The following is an 18330-nucleotide window of genomic DNA, read 5'->3' on the forward strand; positions in this document are numbered from 1 at the left end:
TGGCAGTGGTACCAGGTATCGTGTACACAAGACATAAAAGGGCAGTGCATTGCCGGAATTGTCATTTGTACTCAGGCAATTCATGTCAAAAGTTTTTCAATGTGATTATGGTCACACAGCAATTAACACATTTTGAACACGGAATGGTAGTTGGAGCTACTCGCATGGGACACTTCATTTCAGAAATTGTTAGGGAATTTGCTTCCAAGATTTACTGTGTCAAGAGTGACCAAGAATACCAAATTACAGACATTAACTCTCACCACAGACAATGTAGTGGCCAACAGCCTTCACTTAACGACCGTGAACAGTGGCATTTGGATAGAGTTGTCACTGCTAACAGAAAAGCAACATTGCGTAAAATAACTGCAGAAATATACGTGGGACATACAATTAATGTAGCCATCAGGACAGTGAGACATATTTGGCATTAATGGTTTATGGCAGCAGACAACAGACACCAGTGACTTTACGAACACACGGCAACACACGCAGCGCCTCTCATGGGCTTGTGCATATCGGTTGGACCCTACACGTTTTGAAAACCATGGCCAGGTCAGATGACTGCCGACATCACTTGGCAAGAGCTGATGGTAGGGTCTAGTGTAGTGCAGATCCGACAAAGCCATGGAGCCAAGGCAAGGCACTGTGCAAGCTGTTGGTGGTTCATAATGGTGTGGGCTGTGTTTACATGGAATGGACAATGTCCTGTGGTCCAACCAAAACCAAAAATTGTCTGGAAATGGTTATGCTCGGCTACTTTGAGATCATTTGCAGCCATTAAACCATGGAATTTCTATGGATGACAGTGTGCCATGTCACAGGACCACAATTACCTGCGACTCCTTTGAAGGACATTCTGGACAGTTCTAGAGAATGATCTGGCCAATCAGATCGCCTGATATGAATTCCATCAAACATTTATGGGGTTTGTGCATAAAATCCTGCACTGGCAACAGTTTAAAATTATGGATGGTTACAGAAGCAGTGTGGCCGAATACTTCTGCAGAGGCTTCCGACTTGTCGAGTCCATACCACGTTGAGATGCTGCAATACACTGGGCAAAAGGAGTAAGACCAACACCATACTAGGAGATATCTCATGACTTTTGTGACTTCAGTGTATTTTACAACAGCTTTGAAAACTATCAATTCTGATAAAACAATTATTTGTCACTACTGCTTTTAAAAGTATGTAACACTGATTTGGGAAACATGCCATGCCTTTCACATTTTCTGTCAGCTGTCATACCATGGGATACATTATCTTAATAATGAAATAAGTATGATAAGTCACTATATTTGCCCCAGCAAACAACAAATACATTTGTTTCTATATAAATGTAATCACACCTATTTCTCAGGAACAGACTATTTACTGGAACCATAAAACGTGTTGCCTGATGGGGATTGCCAGTACACACTTTTAATGCACATCTCAAACTATATATATATAAAAATGTTGGGCTCAGACATAAATAGCTACAAAACGGAAAAAATACCTTGGCATATGGTTTGGTCCAGGAGAACCAAAATAAATAAATGAACTCACTTTCTGATAGATCTGAAAAAACAGACCTATGCAGAACCTGATTCAAATGTCTGAGGGATTCCTTTGGACATGACAATGTGTGCAGAGACATCCATACACATTCCCACAATTGCTGTTCCCACATTGAGCGCACAACCTCAGTAATTGATACTATAGGTTGCCGGCTTATGAAAGTGGGGTCACCTTTGATTTCACAAATTACTTTAGATGTTGTGATAGCCAAAAAACCAATCAACTGATCAGGTTAATAGTTTTCCATATTAGTGCTATACATTCTTGGAAATAGTAGAGAAACTCAAAAAGCCTGTAATAGGCTACTTCTTGTTAGCCCCAATATCAAAGGAACATAGTCTTAATGACAAAAACTGTAAAACTGTGTGGTAAGCCACCACATTATTCTCAGCAAACAGAAGTACATTGTCTTCTATAAATATGTAATTACATCTTCTACTTCGCAAAAACACTGCATCAAATGGAGTAAAACAATGTTCCATGTGATAGGACTATCAAGATATGTCTTCCTGCATTTGACAAAAACAAAAAATAAATGCTAGGTTCAAAAATAAATATGCATAAATCAGAAAAATTACTATATAGTAAGGTTTGAGCAAGGGCGATAAATAATCAAATCTGAACTAACAAACCCTACACTTCGGTCAGATTTTAAGAAATTGACTTGATGTGAAGAGCAATTCAAATGTCATGAGAGGGGGGGTGTCTCCTTTCGACAAGGGAATGTGTGTAGAGACATCCATACACACTCCCACGGTTACTGTTCCCACACTGGGCACACAACCTCAGTAACGGATACTATAGATTGCCAACTTACGTAAGTGGGATAAATATCGTAACATTGCTACTGGAATAGTAGGCATGGAAGTACTAAAAAATTCAATACATATTTATTTTCAGTGTACATGTGAATGTGGAAGTTTTTCCATCAATGCAAAAGATGAATATTTTATCTGGGATTTTTTGACATAAAACTAACAACAAAACAGTTCATTTACTGCTAGGTGATAAAATGAAGCAGACGTAATGTCCAAAAGATGTCAACATAGCCCTTCAGAATGGATTTGTAGTTCCAAAACATACTGGACTGAAGTAAGAGACTGAAGCCAGCGTATTATTAACAAAACTATTCCCAATCAAAACCTTTATCTTGGCAGGAGCTTTAATTGTTTAGAAGGCACTGTACGGAAGTCTGGAATAACTGTATCTCTAAGACGTTAAACTAGGTGTTATATGTCACACTTATACTGTTGAGCACTAGACAGTAATGCTCTGACTGACTACAAACTTGTAAACATCTATAAGACAACCCCTAGACCAGGAGTGGACAAACAGCAGCCTATGGGCCACACAACACACTCTGAGGGTTTTTGTATGGCCCGCCAAACCACTGAGAGAAATCTCCTTCGAACTGAGACTTACTTCCTGTTTGTGATCAGAGATTTCCACAAGAATGAAGACATCAGTACGAGTGTGCAGTGTAGAGACAACCTGTGCAAACCAATTTAACACTCGGCATGCTGGCTGATGGAAGCAATCGTAAAGGCATTTATCTTTACTCGGAATACAGAAATTGCCTGAAGCAGTTTCTGCTAAATTCATGGATCATCTGTAGAGTTTGGACAACAATGTCACAAGATTTCAGAATTTTAAGAAAATTCAGTCTAAATTCAATTTGCTCTCTTATTCCACCACAATACATACACTGAATAAAATTTTATTTATATTTACTGATTTTTATGGCACAACTTATACATTTTCTGAAATGCAAAGTTAACCCCACACACACACACACACACACACACACACACACACACACACACACACACAGCCCTCAGCTAACACCCCCCACCCCAAAAAAAGAAAAGAAAGAAAAGATAAAACAATTGCTCACACCTACCCTATACAAATGCACTCCCAATCAGGACTAATCCATTATCAAAATAGCATCTTATCAAAATAGCATCTTATCAAAATAGCATCTTATCAAAATAGCATCTTATCAAAATAGCATCTTATCAAAATAGCATCTTATCAAAATAGCATCTTATCAAAATCTCATTGTGAAGCTGAAGTGAGTAGTGAGTAGGGTCCCATTTCAGTATTGTTAAAGTGTGTAAGTTGTCTCACATATACGATACTGCACAGCCATCAAATTTCCCTCAGTACTGATGACAGACATTTACAGTTGTCCACGATACCAGCTCATACAACTGGCAAACCTGTGCGACTGCACACCTAAGATTCACATTGACTACTGGCCGCCTCCGCACTCTTCTACTATGATCGTCGGGCACAGAACTTGTTGGTGATGAGAAACCAATACCATCAATCCAGATTCAATTACATGTTTTCCTTTACCCACCTCCTTCGTGCATGGCGGTGTGCTTTGTACCACTGTTCTTAATGGACACCTAGAAACCAAACTGATGCAACGACAGTTGTATTCTCACCGATTTGGCACAGTCCTCCAACTCAGCTCCTAAGGCGCCGTCACAGTGGCACCTACACGGGGGGGATTCAACCGATGACCTACATCGGCCAAGGACTACCGATCTTCAAACTGGTACACCGGTATGTGTGCAGTCTCATTGCAATCCATCTCAATACCCAAATGTACAGACCCCAGACAATGGCTGACGGTATTCAAATCAGTTTGTTTTCTTTGGTCAAATCAGGCAACATTCCTACATGCGATAACATGGACTGTGAGAAACATTAAAGTTCAGTGCAAAAAAGGAATTTGTGGCACCCTGAAGATGAGAAATATTGTAACAAGGATAGGTCTCAGAATCTATGGATTGAAATCGCTACTTCATTGGAAACCCTAAGTTTCAAACAACTTAAAAATTTAGTAACAATTAACTGAACATTACCCTGTACTACCTACACACGTTCGGAGGTTGTCTCCACCCATTTCATCCCATACTTTGTGCACCATTTACTTGGCAAAACAGCCAAAAACAGTGTTGAGATATGTTAGGCCTAGTTTACATCCTCAAAAAATTAGGTGTTCAAGTGAGAAATATATCAATTCAGATGCTTGAAGTTACTGTGGTGGATTGTTTCTGGAGAGTGGTAGGAGCATAACTTATCACTACTTATTAACGTTTTTATGTCAGTAGGGTGGTGACGACATATGAGGTGGTTTGTGTAAAATTTATGTTTGTCATTCAACAATAAGTTTAACGACAGTCATTGAAGGCTAATTGAGGTATGCCTGCTTTGCAAATTTATTTGAAGCTGTGCAGAGTGTTTATAATCTTGCTTTTCAATGTAACCACGAATCATTCTGGGTATGTAATAGATGATTTTCTATTCATCTCAGATATTTGTAAAACTTTTCTGGTTAGTCCAACAGCAGGAGAATGAGTATCCAGTACTCACAGTGTTGTTTTCGAAACAGATATAGCCTATCTGTATGCATTTGGCGTCATTTTAACAGCAAAGGTCGCACCTCAGTCATGGCATTCTTCCCGTCAAAAACAGGCAAAGGAGTTGGGATAAACTGTAACCGAACTGCCAGCTGGCGTCTTCAGGCTACTTCTGATGACGGCATTTGGTGACCACTGTCGGTCCCACTGCAATTGCAGCCTAAAAGGCAGTACACAGTGCTGTTGCATTCCCCTCAGGGTTTGAACAAGCCATAATTTGTAGGTGGCAGTCATCACTAGTGGTTGAGTGCATGGACTACTACAAGGCAGATCTTCAATGTTTCGCATTTCATGGTATCAGTTGAATGATGTTGCTAATATGTGTATCTATTCGCTGAGCAGCTTCTTTGTTGACTATCCTCCTTACCCTGGAGTGACAATGTGCACAGAGTCTTAAGCTTGAAATAACTTTCTCATTCTTGTCAACATTCTGTAGTGTTCACAAGCTGTATTCTCCCATTTACCATTTATGATTGGCGACAAGAGCACACACTACTGAGATGCATTAAGAATGCGCGTTTACTCATGTCCATTACACAAGAGCCTATATACAATTATTACCTTTGATCAAGAGCATACTGAGAAGGATGTTTCAATCAAGAAAATCAAAATCCACAACTCGTGAGAGTGGTGCAAAATCTGTCCTATGAAGTTTAACTGGATTTCATTATGCTGTTAAGAAAAGATGTATGTTGTGATAAGGGGCCTACATAAAGTCTTTGTGGCGGTACAGAACGTACCTCTTCAACATATTATGTCTGCAATAGGTTCAAAGTGTTTATCAAATATGCATGTCATGTGAATGCTGCATTTTGTTATTTTCCAGATATGTACCTACCCAATGCAAGGAATACTATTTTCTATGGAGTTAGAATAATTCTAGTAAACATATATGGCATTTACAGTGATTTCTAAGATTTTTTTCTTTTTCAAGTTTCTTCTTTTCAATCATTACGTCTTCTATATAGTGCCACTTATTGGTTGGTTAGTGATGATGTTTTTAGGTTTCAGTACTAACAAAACATTTGTAGAGCTCTCTACATTAGGTCATCTCTTCTCTGCAACCAACATTCACTTGAAACAGCTTACTCTAGTCAATCTTTATTTTTCTCTGCAATTTTTGCCCCGCACACTTCCCTCTCTTAACAAACTGACTTTTCCTTGATGTCACAGCAAGTGGCCTGTTATTCCATTAATTTCTTTTCTCCCTAATACGTCTCACTACCTCATTATATCTAAGAAGATGTGACTTACCAAACGAAAGCACTGGCAGGTTGATAGACACACAAACAAACACAAACATACACACAAAATTCAAGCTTTCGCAACCAACGGTTGCTTCATCAGGAAAGAGGGAAGGAGAGGGAAAGACGAAAGGATGTGGGTATTAAGGGAGAGGGTAAGGAGTCATGCCAATCCCGGGAATTTTGTGTGTATATTTGTGTTTGTTAGTGTATCTATCAACCTGCCAGCACTTTCGTTTGGTAAGTCACATCTTCTTTGTTTCTAGATATATTTTTCCCATGTGGAATGTTTCCCTCTATTATATTCACTACCTCATTAGTTATTTGATCTACCCATCTTATCTTCAGCAGCACTACATTTCAAAAGTTTCTGGTCTCTTTTTGTATGGACTGTTTATCATCCTTACTTCACTTCCACACAAAGCTACACTCTACACAAATAGCTTCAGAAACGGCATTCTGACATCATCATCGATTTTATGAAACAAATCTCTTCTACTGCAAGCTCTCTGTTTTCAGTTTTTCCAGAGCTATGAGCACTAGAGATGTGTTTCACAGTAGCAAAGATGAACAAAAGCTCATCACTCTTAAGGCTTGCGTTTTTGAGCTCATGTTTAGTAGACTTCTTTGGTTTGAAGGAGTGTTCCTCTCATACCTCTGATTACTGACCATCGCTCCTCACACACCTAGTGTACTTGATATTAACATCTTTATTTAACAGAAAAGATTTTCTTGTTACTGCCAGTTGGCATATGTTCTTTTTGTTTCTGTTTTCATTGCTGGGCTACCCCATTACCAAAACTAAATAAACCACTAGTTTTAACATTTCCTAATCTACTACTCAGCCTTTACTCTTAATTCAAGTACAGTCCATTATCCTTTTTTACTTTGGACATAATTTGGCTCTCTCGATGACACTATTCATCCTGTTCAATTGATCATCCAAGTCCTATGCCATTTATGACGGGTTAACAATATTGTCAGCAGACTTTAAATGGCCTTTGACTTCTCGTATTTTATCACTGATAACCTCAAAAATCTAAAGAGGACATTTCAGTCAACATTGCTAAAAACTTTTTTAAACCTATAAATGTACATCCTGTACTTCTACAATCTAGCCTGCAGGATAAGTACTGAAAGTATTGACTTCTGTGTTCCTACATTACTCCAGATTTGCTATACATGGTAATTATTAGGGAGGGATACAATAAAAGGACAAAACATAAGCAGGTAGAAGTGAAATAAATTTTGAAAAGGAAAGGCACACACAAAATGCCAATATGGAAGCTGCTTACAGTAGCTGATCAGACCTTAGAACTATCACTGGCGAAATGGAAGTGACTTCTAATGAGTAAAATCAGGCCACTGAGTGGGCCATCTTATACCTGCAATCAATAGGATAAGAGATATTGGAAGTGTTTGTGGGATTCCTTTGGAAATCTCAACATATGCAGACACATCCATACACATCCCACAATTGCTGTTCCCACATTGAACACACAACCTCAGTAATTAATACTACAGGCTGTTGGCGTAAGAAAGTGGGGTTATCTTACAAACAAGGCTACTGGAGTTGGTGACATAGAATTCAACTAATGAATGATTATCCCATCATACTTTTTACTGTAAGATTTCATATCCACAGAAATTATACCATGACAATACAAGTAATGAGGCAACAGAAAACCAAACACTAAAAAATACACTGATTTTTCAGTCACAATGATTGGACGATACACTTTTCAGCCTTTGTTGGCTGTTTTATGTCTCAATTCACACCACATGGAAAGGCAGAAACATAAAATTTAAAACAATATTTTACTAAAATATTGTGCTGATATTACTTTCAATCTCTTTTAAAGATAACAACTCTTACAATAGTAACTGGCACAATTAAATGTTACTCAAAGAAGTGCTCCTAATCTGAACATGCAGCAACTTTTTGGCACTCAAAGCGGGTTACTGAATGGATCACTGATTGCTAGTAAAGAAATATGAGATGCGAGGTACAAATGTCTATGGGACTCCTTTGGACACTGCAAAATGAACACACACATCCATACACATATCCACAATTGCTGTTCCACATTCAGTGCACAACTTCAGTAAATCATGCTAAAGGTTGCCACCTCAAGAAAGTTGGACAAATTTCAAAACAGTGGTACTAAAGCTGTGGGCAGACTTAAATCAATATACCATTTACATATTATATTTTTCAATACTTAGGCACTATTGCCGAATGTACATTACGACTCATACTAGAGGGAAATGTAGAAATAAAAAAAAAAAAAATAATTAAAAAAGCATTTGATTACCAGTACTAAGCTTATGTGATGCTTTTCATTCCTATCACTTTTGAGGATAACATCCTACGTAATCGTAGCTGCATCAAAAGACTACTGAAGTTACTCAAAGAAGATATCCAGAGCTGTGGGAGTCATTACAGATGAAACTGTAGCAACTTTCTAGTTGTCAAATAAGGTTACTGCATGAGCCATCTGATGCCAGTACACAGATATAACATGCAAGGCACAAACATATGCAGGACTCCTTTGGACATGCTAATATATGGAAAGAGACCCACAGACCTCCTTGCAAACGGTGTCCCCCCACTCGGTATAAAACATCAGTAATTGATACAATGGGCTACCAGCTAATGTAAGATGGCTACACTTTTGAACAATGACACTGGAATTGTGGACGAAGGAGAAAAATAGAATTAAACTAAGATATATTTTTTAAATTCGTCCTTGATAATGCATATAATGAAGAAACAGCTACAGCTTATCACTAATCAACGCAATGGCTTCTCTGCAAGTATGACTCCCTCCCCTACATTTCAGTACATAAGAGCAATGTGTATAGCATTTCTAATGAAGACTTCAATGCAGATACAAAGTCATCATTAATTAATTGCACTAAAAATACAAAAACTCAGACAGAAACACTCACTCAATCACAGCTGCGGCTTATGTTTTAGTTGCTTCGAAAGTTTGACATAAAATGATAATGATTTCTTTTTAATCAAACTTCGTTACTGTGGGTCCAGAAAACACTAGCAGAGAGATAATTGACAAGAATGTCTGTGGGATTCCTTTGGACACGGCAATGTGTGCAGACACATCCATACACATTCCCACAATTACTGTTCCCACTTTGATGCACAACCTAAGTAACTGATACTACAGGCCGAATCTTATGAAAGTGGGATACACGCACAATGTCTACTAGAAATTACAGACAAGGAGAAATGACAGAAATTAACAGATGTGTTTTCACATGACTTTACAGATGCAGGATAAAACAGTTAGCCACATGAACATCACCATACAATGTTGTACAAATCATACAACTTTTTGAGTAATCACAATGAAAGACAGAGAAAAGTTACTGATATCACAGTTAAGACATAAAACACACAATTCTGTATTAATTATGTTCACCTTTGGCTTAATGCTCTGCCACCATGTGTCAGTTGCCACAGTCAGTTGCAGACAACACTACAGGTCGGTGTCTTAATAACTGGGATTCATTTTCACTGTGTGCATTGTTTATCTGTGCAGCAAGTTAATTGACTTAATGGATAGTGTTTCAATGTAATTAGACCAGAAATATCCAGCTGTTGCTGCCACAGCCATAATGTATTCAATGACTGACGTGAATTTACTGCCAAGCATTGTGTTATTTTAACTGAGTTGAAATCATTTGCTGGTCTTTACTCTGTGTACTCAAAGCTTTACAATTAGGAATGCCAATTACAGATATTCACTCACTGTTTCATCATCCGACATCTGCACCAGAGCAAGAGGTGGCTGAGCGCGCTCCACGAAGAGCACGGCAAGGGCAGCTGGCGATGGAGGCGGGGGCGGAAGGCCCGGGTCGAACAGGGCCAACATCTCCTCGCGGCCGTACCGGTGCCGAGCAAGGGTAAGCGCAGGCCGCGGCACCGTCGGCCCCGCCCCCACCCCCGCAGTCGTCGTCGAGGGCCCGTGCCCGCCCCCACCCCCACTGCTGCCCTCGCTGGAAGGCGGCGTGCAGGCATTGCTCGCAGCAGCTGACGCAGCCAGTGACTGGTTCAGCGTGCGCAGCCTGCAAAATATGATCGGACACAAGTTAAAAATTGTACCCCTTCCTCAACACCTTCTCTTTACTCTCATATCTTATGGTACTGGAAGGAATGTAGCACACTATGGTCATACACATTAAAAAGCAGACACAAATGAATAAAAAGTACACTTCGTAAATTCAGTGACATAAAATGAAATGGAGGGGTGATATTAGTGAAGAATTAATGATATGGAATGCCAGTGAAAATTGCTCATAAATGCTGAACCTCCATCGTACTGAATGTCGTGACAAACAAAAATTTGTGCCAAACTTGGACTCGATCCCACATTTCCCACTTATCGCAAACAGCCACCTAAAGTGTCAGGGCATCTGATACCTCCAGGTGCAATTGAAAGGCTCATTGTCACTGATGTTACCGGACCCTTCATAGATACGTCTTGTGGAAAGGTAAGGCACAAACTTCCACTGACTCTGATCCCACAGCATCGATTTTCTATTCTACCAGTAATTCCCGTCATCAAGTAACATCCGCACCATGCGTATAGTGAGGCACTGAGAAGAATCACTCAACACATACAAACTTTAACTAAATATTCAATGAGGGCAGCTGTAAAAATTACTTCTGCACAACAACGTTAGCTCAAAACAGAGTCACTCAAATCGAAGTCTCCAACAGCTACTAGTTTATATACAATAATTTTAAATTATTTATTTACTTTTCTCAGTTTCTTTGACAACATGTGAGTCAAAACTACTCAATCATCCAACAAGTCACTATATAATTCGCAGACTGGCTATTAAATTAAGAAACAACAGACTTGTGATTTAGGACAATTTCCCATATTACCCATTTGCATAGATGGATGCATTAAAGGGCTGCTTTCAATACACACAGGGAGGCGAGTTAGCCCCAGAGTTTATCTGCCTCACACATTAACAATGAGGGCTGGTGAGCCGGCTAGCCTTTCTGTGGCTTTTAGGTGGATTCCCACATCCAACTAGGTAAATACTGGGCTAGTACCCAGTTTCCGACTCGGTTACACTTTCTGCAAACACGTCAAGAATATTACCACACTTTAACATGAGATAGAGACAGATTGGGTAAAACGATGCCTTGCCGGAGGGGGAGGGGTGGGAGAGTTGTGCCATCATGGAGGGATCCAGTCACCTAATATCACTACCTTACCAAAACTGGTAACAACAACCCCTACCCCACAACAAATGGGAAAAGGCTACAGGAAAATAGGAAGTGTAATTTCTCATTTCAGAGGTTCTTTGTTATCTCTCCATGCACAGTAACATAAAAACCAACCAAGTTCGCAAAATCTGTTCAGCCCAAGTCAACCTGGCTGCATGTTTCACAAAAAGCAAATTAAAGCCGTGTCGGAAGGATTTCTCTGGGTACACCATATCTGATATTCCCACACGCATTCCCATCATAACTGTTACCACAGTGAGCTCTTAAGAAAAGTAAATGACACTAAAGGTTGTCAGCTTATTTTAGTGAAATCAGAGTAACAATACAGGGTAACAGCACAAAAAGCATTTCTGTATAAAATTCAACAATTTTTTCTCGAAAGTAGTAATCTTATAAAGCCAAATTACTACCGTCAAAAATAGAAATTTCTTACAGCAAATTAGTACAAACACGGATAACATAAAAAGAAACTAACTCAAATTAAAAAAAGGGTTTCAAAGCACAGACACAAATTACTTAGATATTTGAGACACTAAAATGTAAACCAGAAGTGTATCTATCACTCAAAACCACAATATTACCAGAAAGTATAGGTACTAGACTTCTTTTAATATGCTAAACATTGAGCAGCTACCAAAAAATCTTAATGGTTTAGAACAGACCTCTGATCAACATGAATGTGCGCGACCAACAGTGCTCTTCAATCTGCTCATGGACATCGTAAGTAACATTTGCCCAAGGTCAACAACAGATTATATGAAACTCGTACCACATGCAGGTGAGGTGATATGGGAAGACAATGAGCAGGAATTGGGAAACAACTAAATACCTGGCAGACTGGATTTGACAAATCAGGCATGAAAATAAGCCTAATAGAGTTGAGTAATGAAAATTAACAAGGAAAATGAGGAATGTAAGTTGTAATGGAAAAATTATAAAAAATGTTTCCAAAAATCTCCAGGAAAAAAAAAAAAAAAAAAAATCAAGGAAGATATTTAAATTTTATTATTGTGTATCTCACAATATTAAGAATTTATTATGTATCAGACAACTAAGAATTGGCTTACACCTGTGCAAGCAAAGACTATGATACACAAATTGTTCTCTACCAAATTTTGATCTATGAATCAGAATGCTGCAGCTGAGCAAAAATATCTGAGTAGAATAAAAAGGCAGAGAAAAGAAATGAAAAATTCTTCAAATCAAACCCGTAAAAGAAATTGTGGAACTAAATTGACTGGAAAGATTTGGGCATGCTAAAAGAATGGAAAAAACTACCACAAAGCAATCTGGAATGGGCAGAATCTGAAAGAAGACTGATTGGAAAACCATGAAAATGATGGAGGGAAATATGGAGGCGTCCGATCCCACCCGTCTGCTTTGGCCCATGACGTCACAAATATGGCGGAAACAAAAACACACACACACACTTTCCACAAGAAGCCTAATGACACTAACGGGACAAGCGCAGGAAATGGGGTGTTTTGGGTGGGGGGCAAACTAAATATAAACAAATTTAGACGCCTTGCGTAGCTACAACGTGTAAGTGAAGACAGCCATGCATGAATACCCACCCACCTCCCCAGGGGTCGTAACCCCTGCAACCCATAGAAGATAAAGATGCTTCAGTAGCTGATTAGTGTTTTTTGTCTTAAAAAAAAACCACCCCCTCACGGGATAGAACGAACAGATCAGAAAGATAAATATAATAAACTAAAACAGAAATTCGAGGAAACAGATAATTAAAATAAGTAATAAGTGTTTAAAAAAAAATCTCGCGAGATAGAACGAACAGATCAGAAAAGTAAATAAAATAAGATAAAACAGAACTGGAGACAGCCACACTCAAACCAAACTCCGCGCCGTCATGACGTCACACACGACAACACCCTTACGTCATGGGTCAAAGCCGACGCGTTGGATTGGACGCTTCTGTCGACCCATGATGGAGACCTGGGGAATGTCGCAAATCGAAGAGGACAGAACAAAATGTTGAAGGTTAGACTGTGTGAGGAAAAAAAAAAGATCGGACAAGCTCTGAACAATCTGCACAAGTAGAACTATTTCAGAAAGAAAAATAAGAAAAAGAGGGAGAAGTTGGCAAGAGGATAAGCAGTCTTCATATAATAATGATATAATTAAATACAGAATTGCATTTCATACTTGTAATTGTGGTTTTACCAGTATGATGATAACAGCAAAAACTCAGTTTTAGCTTAAGTGATAACATTTGCACCACAACAAGAAACTTAATCTTTGCCACAACATAGCATTTGCTGGCTTAGAAATGTTGTGTTTCACTTCTGTCCACTTAGAAAAAAACCAGCTCACAGAGAGAAAATTCCATGTAGGAATTATTTGTGTATCTTTGTACTCTTTCAAGAATATGTGGGTGGATCAGAAAAAATTACTGTAGCAAAGTAATTCATTCTTTTCTCACAGAATTAAGATCATAGTTGCTTTTGCATCTAATACTACAGTTTAGAGGTCCTCTTATCACCCTCTTCAGTCTGATAACGATCTCAAGAAGCGCAGCCCTTGAGATAATAAATATCAATCACTTTTACATGAATTGGTAAACAGACCTTAATCAAAAATGCAACAAGAGTGTAAATAGTAGAAGGAGGAAAGATAACTCACTTTATGATTTGTGTTGAGCATTCAATGGGCCCATAAACAACAACACAGAATATGTGATTCTTGAAGTTTTCTCAGAGAAATGGGCATACCAAGAGGTTTCGGGCTTCCAGCTACATGACAACACCTTGATACAATATTTCGATATCATCCAGCTGCAACCCAAAACCTCATGGAATGATGAAAATGTTGCTAAGCTCTCAAATGATACCCTGCTTCAGACCAAACTAGTACAGAAAATGGTAAAATTGTGCAAAGTAATGAAGAGTAGCAGAAATGAGATTAGGATGTCAGAAGGATTCCTTTGGGCACAACACGTTGGACATTACATTCCCACAGTGAGCTCACAACCAAGGTAAGCGAGACTACAGGTTGTGAGCTTATTTAGTGGGGCAGACGATAAATGTGGTAATGAGAGTGAATAAATCACAGCATAAATAAAAAATTGATGAATGAAATGTTCTCTCTCTCTCTCTCTCTCTCTCACACACACACTCCCTCACACACACACACACACACACACACACACACACACACACACACTAAAAAGAAATAGTAGGACTGGTATTTGCATCAAAATAAGTTTTTGCGAATGTAACACGTTTACAGACATTACAATATTTAAAAGATGAAAATAATGCATGAAGAACAATTTCTGTAATGAAAAATATTGCTAAATAATAAACCAGGGAAGCTTTGTATTAGGTCACTTAGTATATGGCTGCTACTTTCAAATCTTAGGCATAAACATTTGCACAAAAAGGATGTATTCAAAGTAAACAAGAGGGCAAATTTCACCTTGTGTTATCAAAATTGTTTTCATTATGGATGTGTATGAACAAATGAAAGAATGGGGATGCAAAATTAACTTTTCCTTATCAACAGATGCAGTCACACTATTTTATAAGTCTATATTCTGAAAATCACTGACATACCAAGAGATACTCTGCAGGAAAGCATATTGCCTTAATATTCTCATTCCACTGATAGACAAAATAACTGTATCACTCTAGAGAGGCTTAAAAATAACTTCATGTCAACAATACTTAATAGCATGTAGAAGGCCACATGGTGTTATTCCATTGAGTTCTGATGGAACATCCTTGCGTTTCATAAACATTTTCCCAACATAAAATATTTTGTATAACACTAAGTGAGAGCACTTTTTAAGAAGTTTATCTTGCCATGAAAACCAATTTTCTCAACAACCTACTACTTCTAACATATTGCTGCAAGTAGCAAATGCACTTTGTCACTGCACCTATGGGCTAAAGATCAAAATTCTTTTACCTTTCAGCCGTCTTTAAGAAACAGACTTCTGCAGTTTTATGCTATGGAATATGTAGCTGTACCAAATGTGTCAATATCCAATACTCAGTGGAAAATAAATGCTTTTTAAGGCCTCCAAACTAAATTATCCTGTCGCTGCTGTTCATGGAAAAAACTGTCTCATGAAAATGAATAATATGATCGTTACAGCTTCCTGAGAATGAGGAAATGATGACAAAAACGTCTTGCCTACATGTTTTTAGAGCAACCTCTTCTCAACTGGAGGCAATATTATAAGTGGCTTAAGTGAAGACAACATTCAATGTTTACCTCAGTTGCAGGAGTAATGTTCATTTCATACTTAAGAATGAAATGATAGCCACAATAGGAATTTACCTGTGAAATGGATTTCAATACTAATTAAGTTTTGCATTATGTGTAGCACACGGGCAACAAACTACGGCTCACAATAGTAAATGAGTTTAAACTCAACAACACTGAATCATTCTCCAGGGATGTTTTGGAACTCATTTCATAAAAGTTATTTTACCCAACCCCGAATGGAACAAACTTTCAGTGGTACACACAAAAAACCTGGGATCAATACACCTACTCTATCACTTCCCAATTCTTATAACATTTAACAGGTTCAGTAGTTGGATGTCAGCTGTGATATCAAACTTTCGTGTTATTACTTGGTTGCAATCAGTACTAAACGTTAAGAGTTAACAATTCATTAGTGCGCTTGAATTATAAACGAAAACACTGGGTGTGCGACGCATCAAAACGCTACCACCCAAAACATTACAGTCTCGTAAAAAACAATTTTCATTCACACACAAAACAAAAACATAACGCATTCAGTGAAATAGTCATGTATTGCAAACTGTCTGCTCATGACAGTGGTAGTGTACAATCTAAAAAATTTTACAGTAACACAAAAAAGATAGCAATAATATTAAAATCAGACAATACTTACCATTCAGGTCCAAACTTCAGAGAATCAGCCATCGCAGAGGACTGCAACAGGAAAAGATATCTTCTTAAGGCTACTTGCAACTATATTTTAATTAACAAGTCTCCTGACGATCAACTGGAACTATTCACTTTCGGAGATATGTCACAAGGTCAAAACCCAAGTTCTCTTTAACTCAAAACAGCTGTATGCCCTTAATATAACAAAAATAACACACGCCTTAAAAGTATACGAACAGAAGGACGTCGAGGTTGCAAACCACAAAAATTCAACTGGAAATTCGGGTTGCCTAACAGATAGTACCAAATGGATCCTAACGAAAGAAATACGCCGCTCACTTCAAAAAATACTCCGTTGAACTACTGAAGAAAAATTACTGAGTGTCAGCACACAGCCACATAGACTTCTTCAATCTGGTTGTATTTATGTGTGTATTTCTTTATAAACAGTCCCGAATGAGCGCATGACAGTAACTCTAATAACACAAATTATCTTTTTCGACAAACGTCTTTCCGTATTAAGGCAACTGCTTCGATTCAGTATGTATAAAATTAAATACCTATGTATCTCGCCGTGACTATCTGTAGAAGCAGCACAGCAATATGGCCGACGCAGAAAATTCAGCGCATGAGCAACAAAAGGTCACGTGAACAACGGTCTGTTAAGTTCAGTAGAGAAATGGACAGTATTAAACAGATGAACACAACAGTATCTCGGTGCTATAATGATCCTATGAATGATACATATGTAACAAGCAGCTCACCTTATTAGCACCAAACTTGCTAATCTTCTAAATATAACAACAATCGACTTGTCATTTGAAACCAATGCAATTCTAAAGATTCTCAAAGATGTTTGGCGTGTGTATCCAAAGATGTTTTCGTGGACCGTAGAAACATAAACTACGTGGGCTGAGGGCTGTGAGAATTTAGAGCGAGGATTAGTTGTTCCAATGTTCTGTCTTGCAGGCAGTTTGTTGCACGATCAAAGTTACCAAAAAGATATTTCTTAACTTCGATGTTGCCTCTACTAGATAAAGCGTAGTTTCCGATTAGAACGCAATAAATTTGAGTGAAATTAAATAATCTAACCCACGTATACAGAATATTTACCACATTCTAACATATGTTAGACTGTGATATTTACCCTTATAGATACAATGTAAACTGGTGTACAAGGCATGAGAAGTTACTGCCTCTGTTTCATTAAACCATATTTATAAATGAGAGTGAAATAATTAGTTGTGCAGTTTCAGCAGCGATCATTAATAGTTGTTTCATTAATTAGCTTCATGTAATGACTGAGATGCTTTGGTAAAATTATTACAAAGTGAGTCATCGAGAGAACCTTTATTTATTTATCTACAGAGCAAGGTGGCACAGCAATTAGTACACCGTATATGCATTGAAGGGTAGATTTTTGAAATATATGAGTGGCCGTCTAGGTCTGGGAATGCCGTAGTTGCCTTAATTCACTGTAGATTAATTTTTCGGGGAAGAGCCTTGCAGTAGGCTGTGGCTGATGTCTTTTGCCGTTCTTGTCCAGCAGAGGTGGAGCACAGTCTCTATTTCTCTAATGATTCAGATGGCAACAGAGTCACACACTAAACTTCCTGTCTCCCCCAAGTGTGAGAATGCGGTGCAGTGGTTTTGGCCCTACATGAAACTGTGCCCTTAAGTCAGTAATGTCCACAAAGAGCGCTACAAATTTTTGTGCTTTGTTTTGGAATGGATTATTTATTATTTATGCATTCAGTTGGCTAACTTAATAACTACAAAGTTGAAGAAATCACCAACATCCTGTTTTCCTTAACAAAGGTTACATGAAACTTTTGTCTAGGCGTAAGACAAAGGAGAGAAGTTAAAAAGAGATGTGTTATGCTTTGTTATATGATAAATCTTTTGCATGAGGAAACGATTTTAATTATTTTAAGAGCAATAT

The 18330-nt window shown here is 38.2% G+C and overlaps 1 protein-coding gene across 8 annotated transcripts in view; it reads right to left on the reverse strand.

Moving 5' to 3' along the window:
- The window catches only part of LOC126426669 (GRB10-interacting GYF protein 2), a 169766-nt gene extending 152551 nt beyond the window's left edge, over positions 1-17215 (reverse strand). For 6 of the 8 annotated variants that reach the window (XM_050088557.1, XM_050088556.1, XM_050088559.1 and 3 more), the window contains exons 1-3: positions 16949-17059; positions 16393-16433; positions 10015-10330 (exon numbers count right to left, since the gene is read on the reverse strand). In XM_050088557.1, the coding sequence (XP_049944514.1) occupies positions 10015-10330; positions 16393-16424 (348 nt within the window). In that variant the 5' untranslated portion in view covers positions 16425-16433; positions 16949-17059. Of the gene's footprint in view, positions 1-10014; positions 10331-16392; positions 16926-16948; positions 17060-17152 lie in introns of those variants that run through there. The other 2 variants (XM_050088555.1, XM_050088554.1) reach the window with 2 other exon arrangements.
- Positions 17216-18330: the final 1115 nt, after the last annotated feature.

The sequence above is a fragment of the Schistocerca serialis genome, chromosome 11 (genome assembly GCF_023864345.2).
Source record: "Schistocerca serialis cubense isolate TAMUIC-IGC-003099 chromosome 11, iqSchSeri2.2, whole genome shotgun sequence".
Classification (NCBI taxonomy): domain Eukaryota; kingdom Metazoa; phylum Arthropoda; class Insecta; order Orthoptera; family Acrididae; genus Schistocerca; species Schistocerca serialis.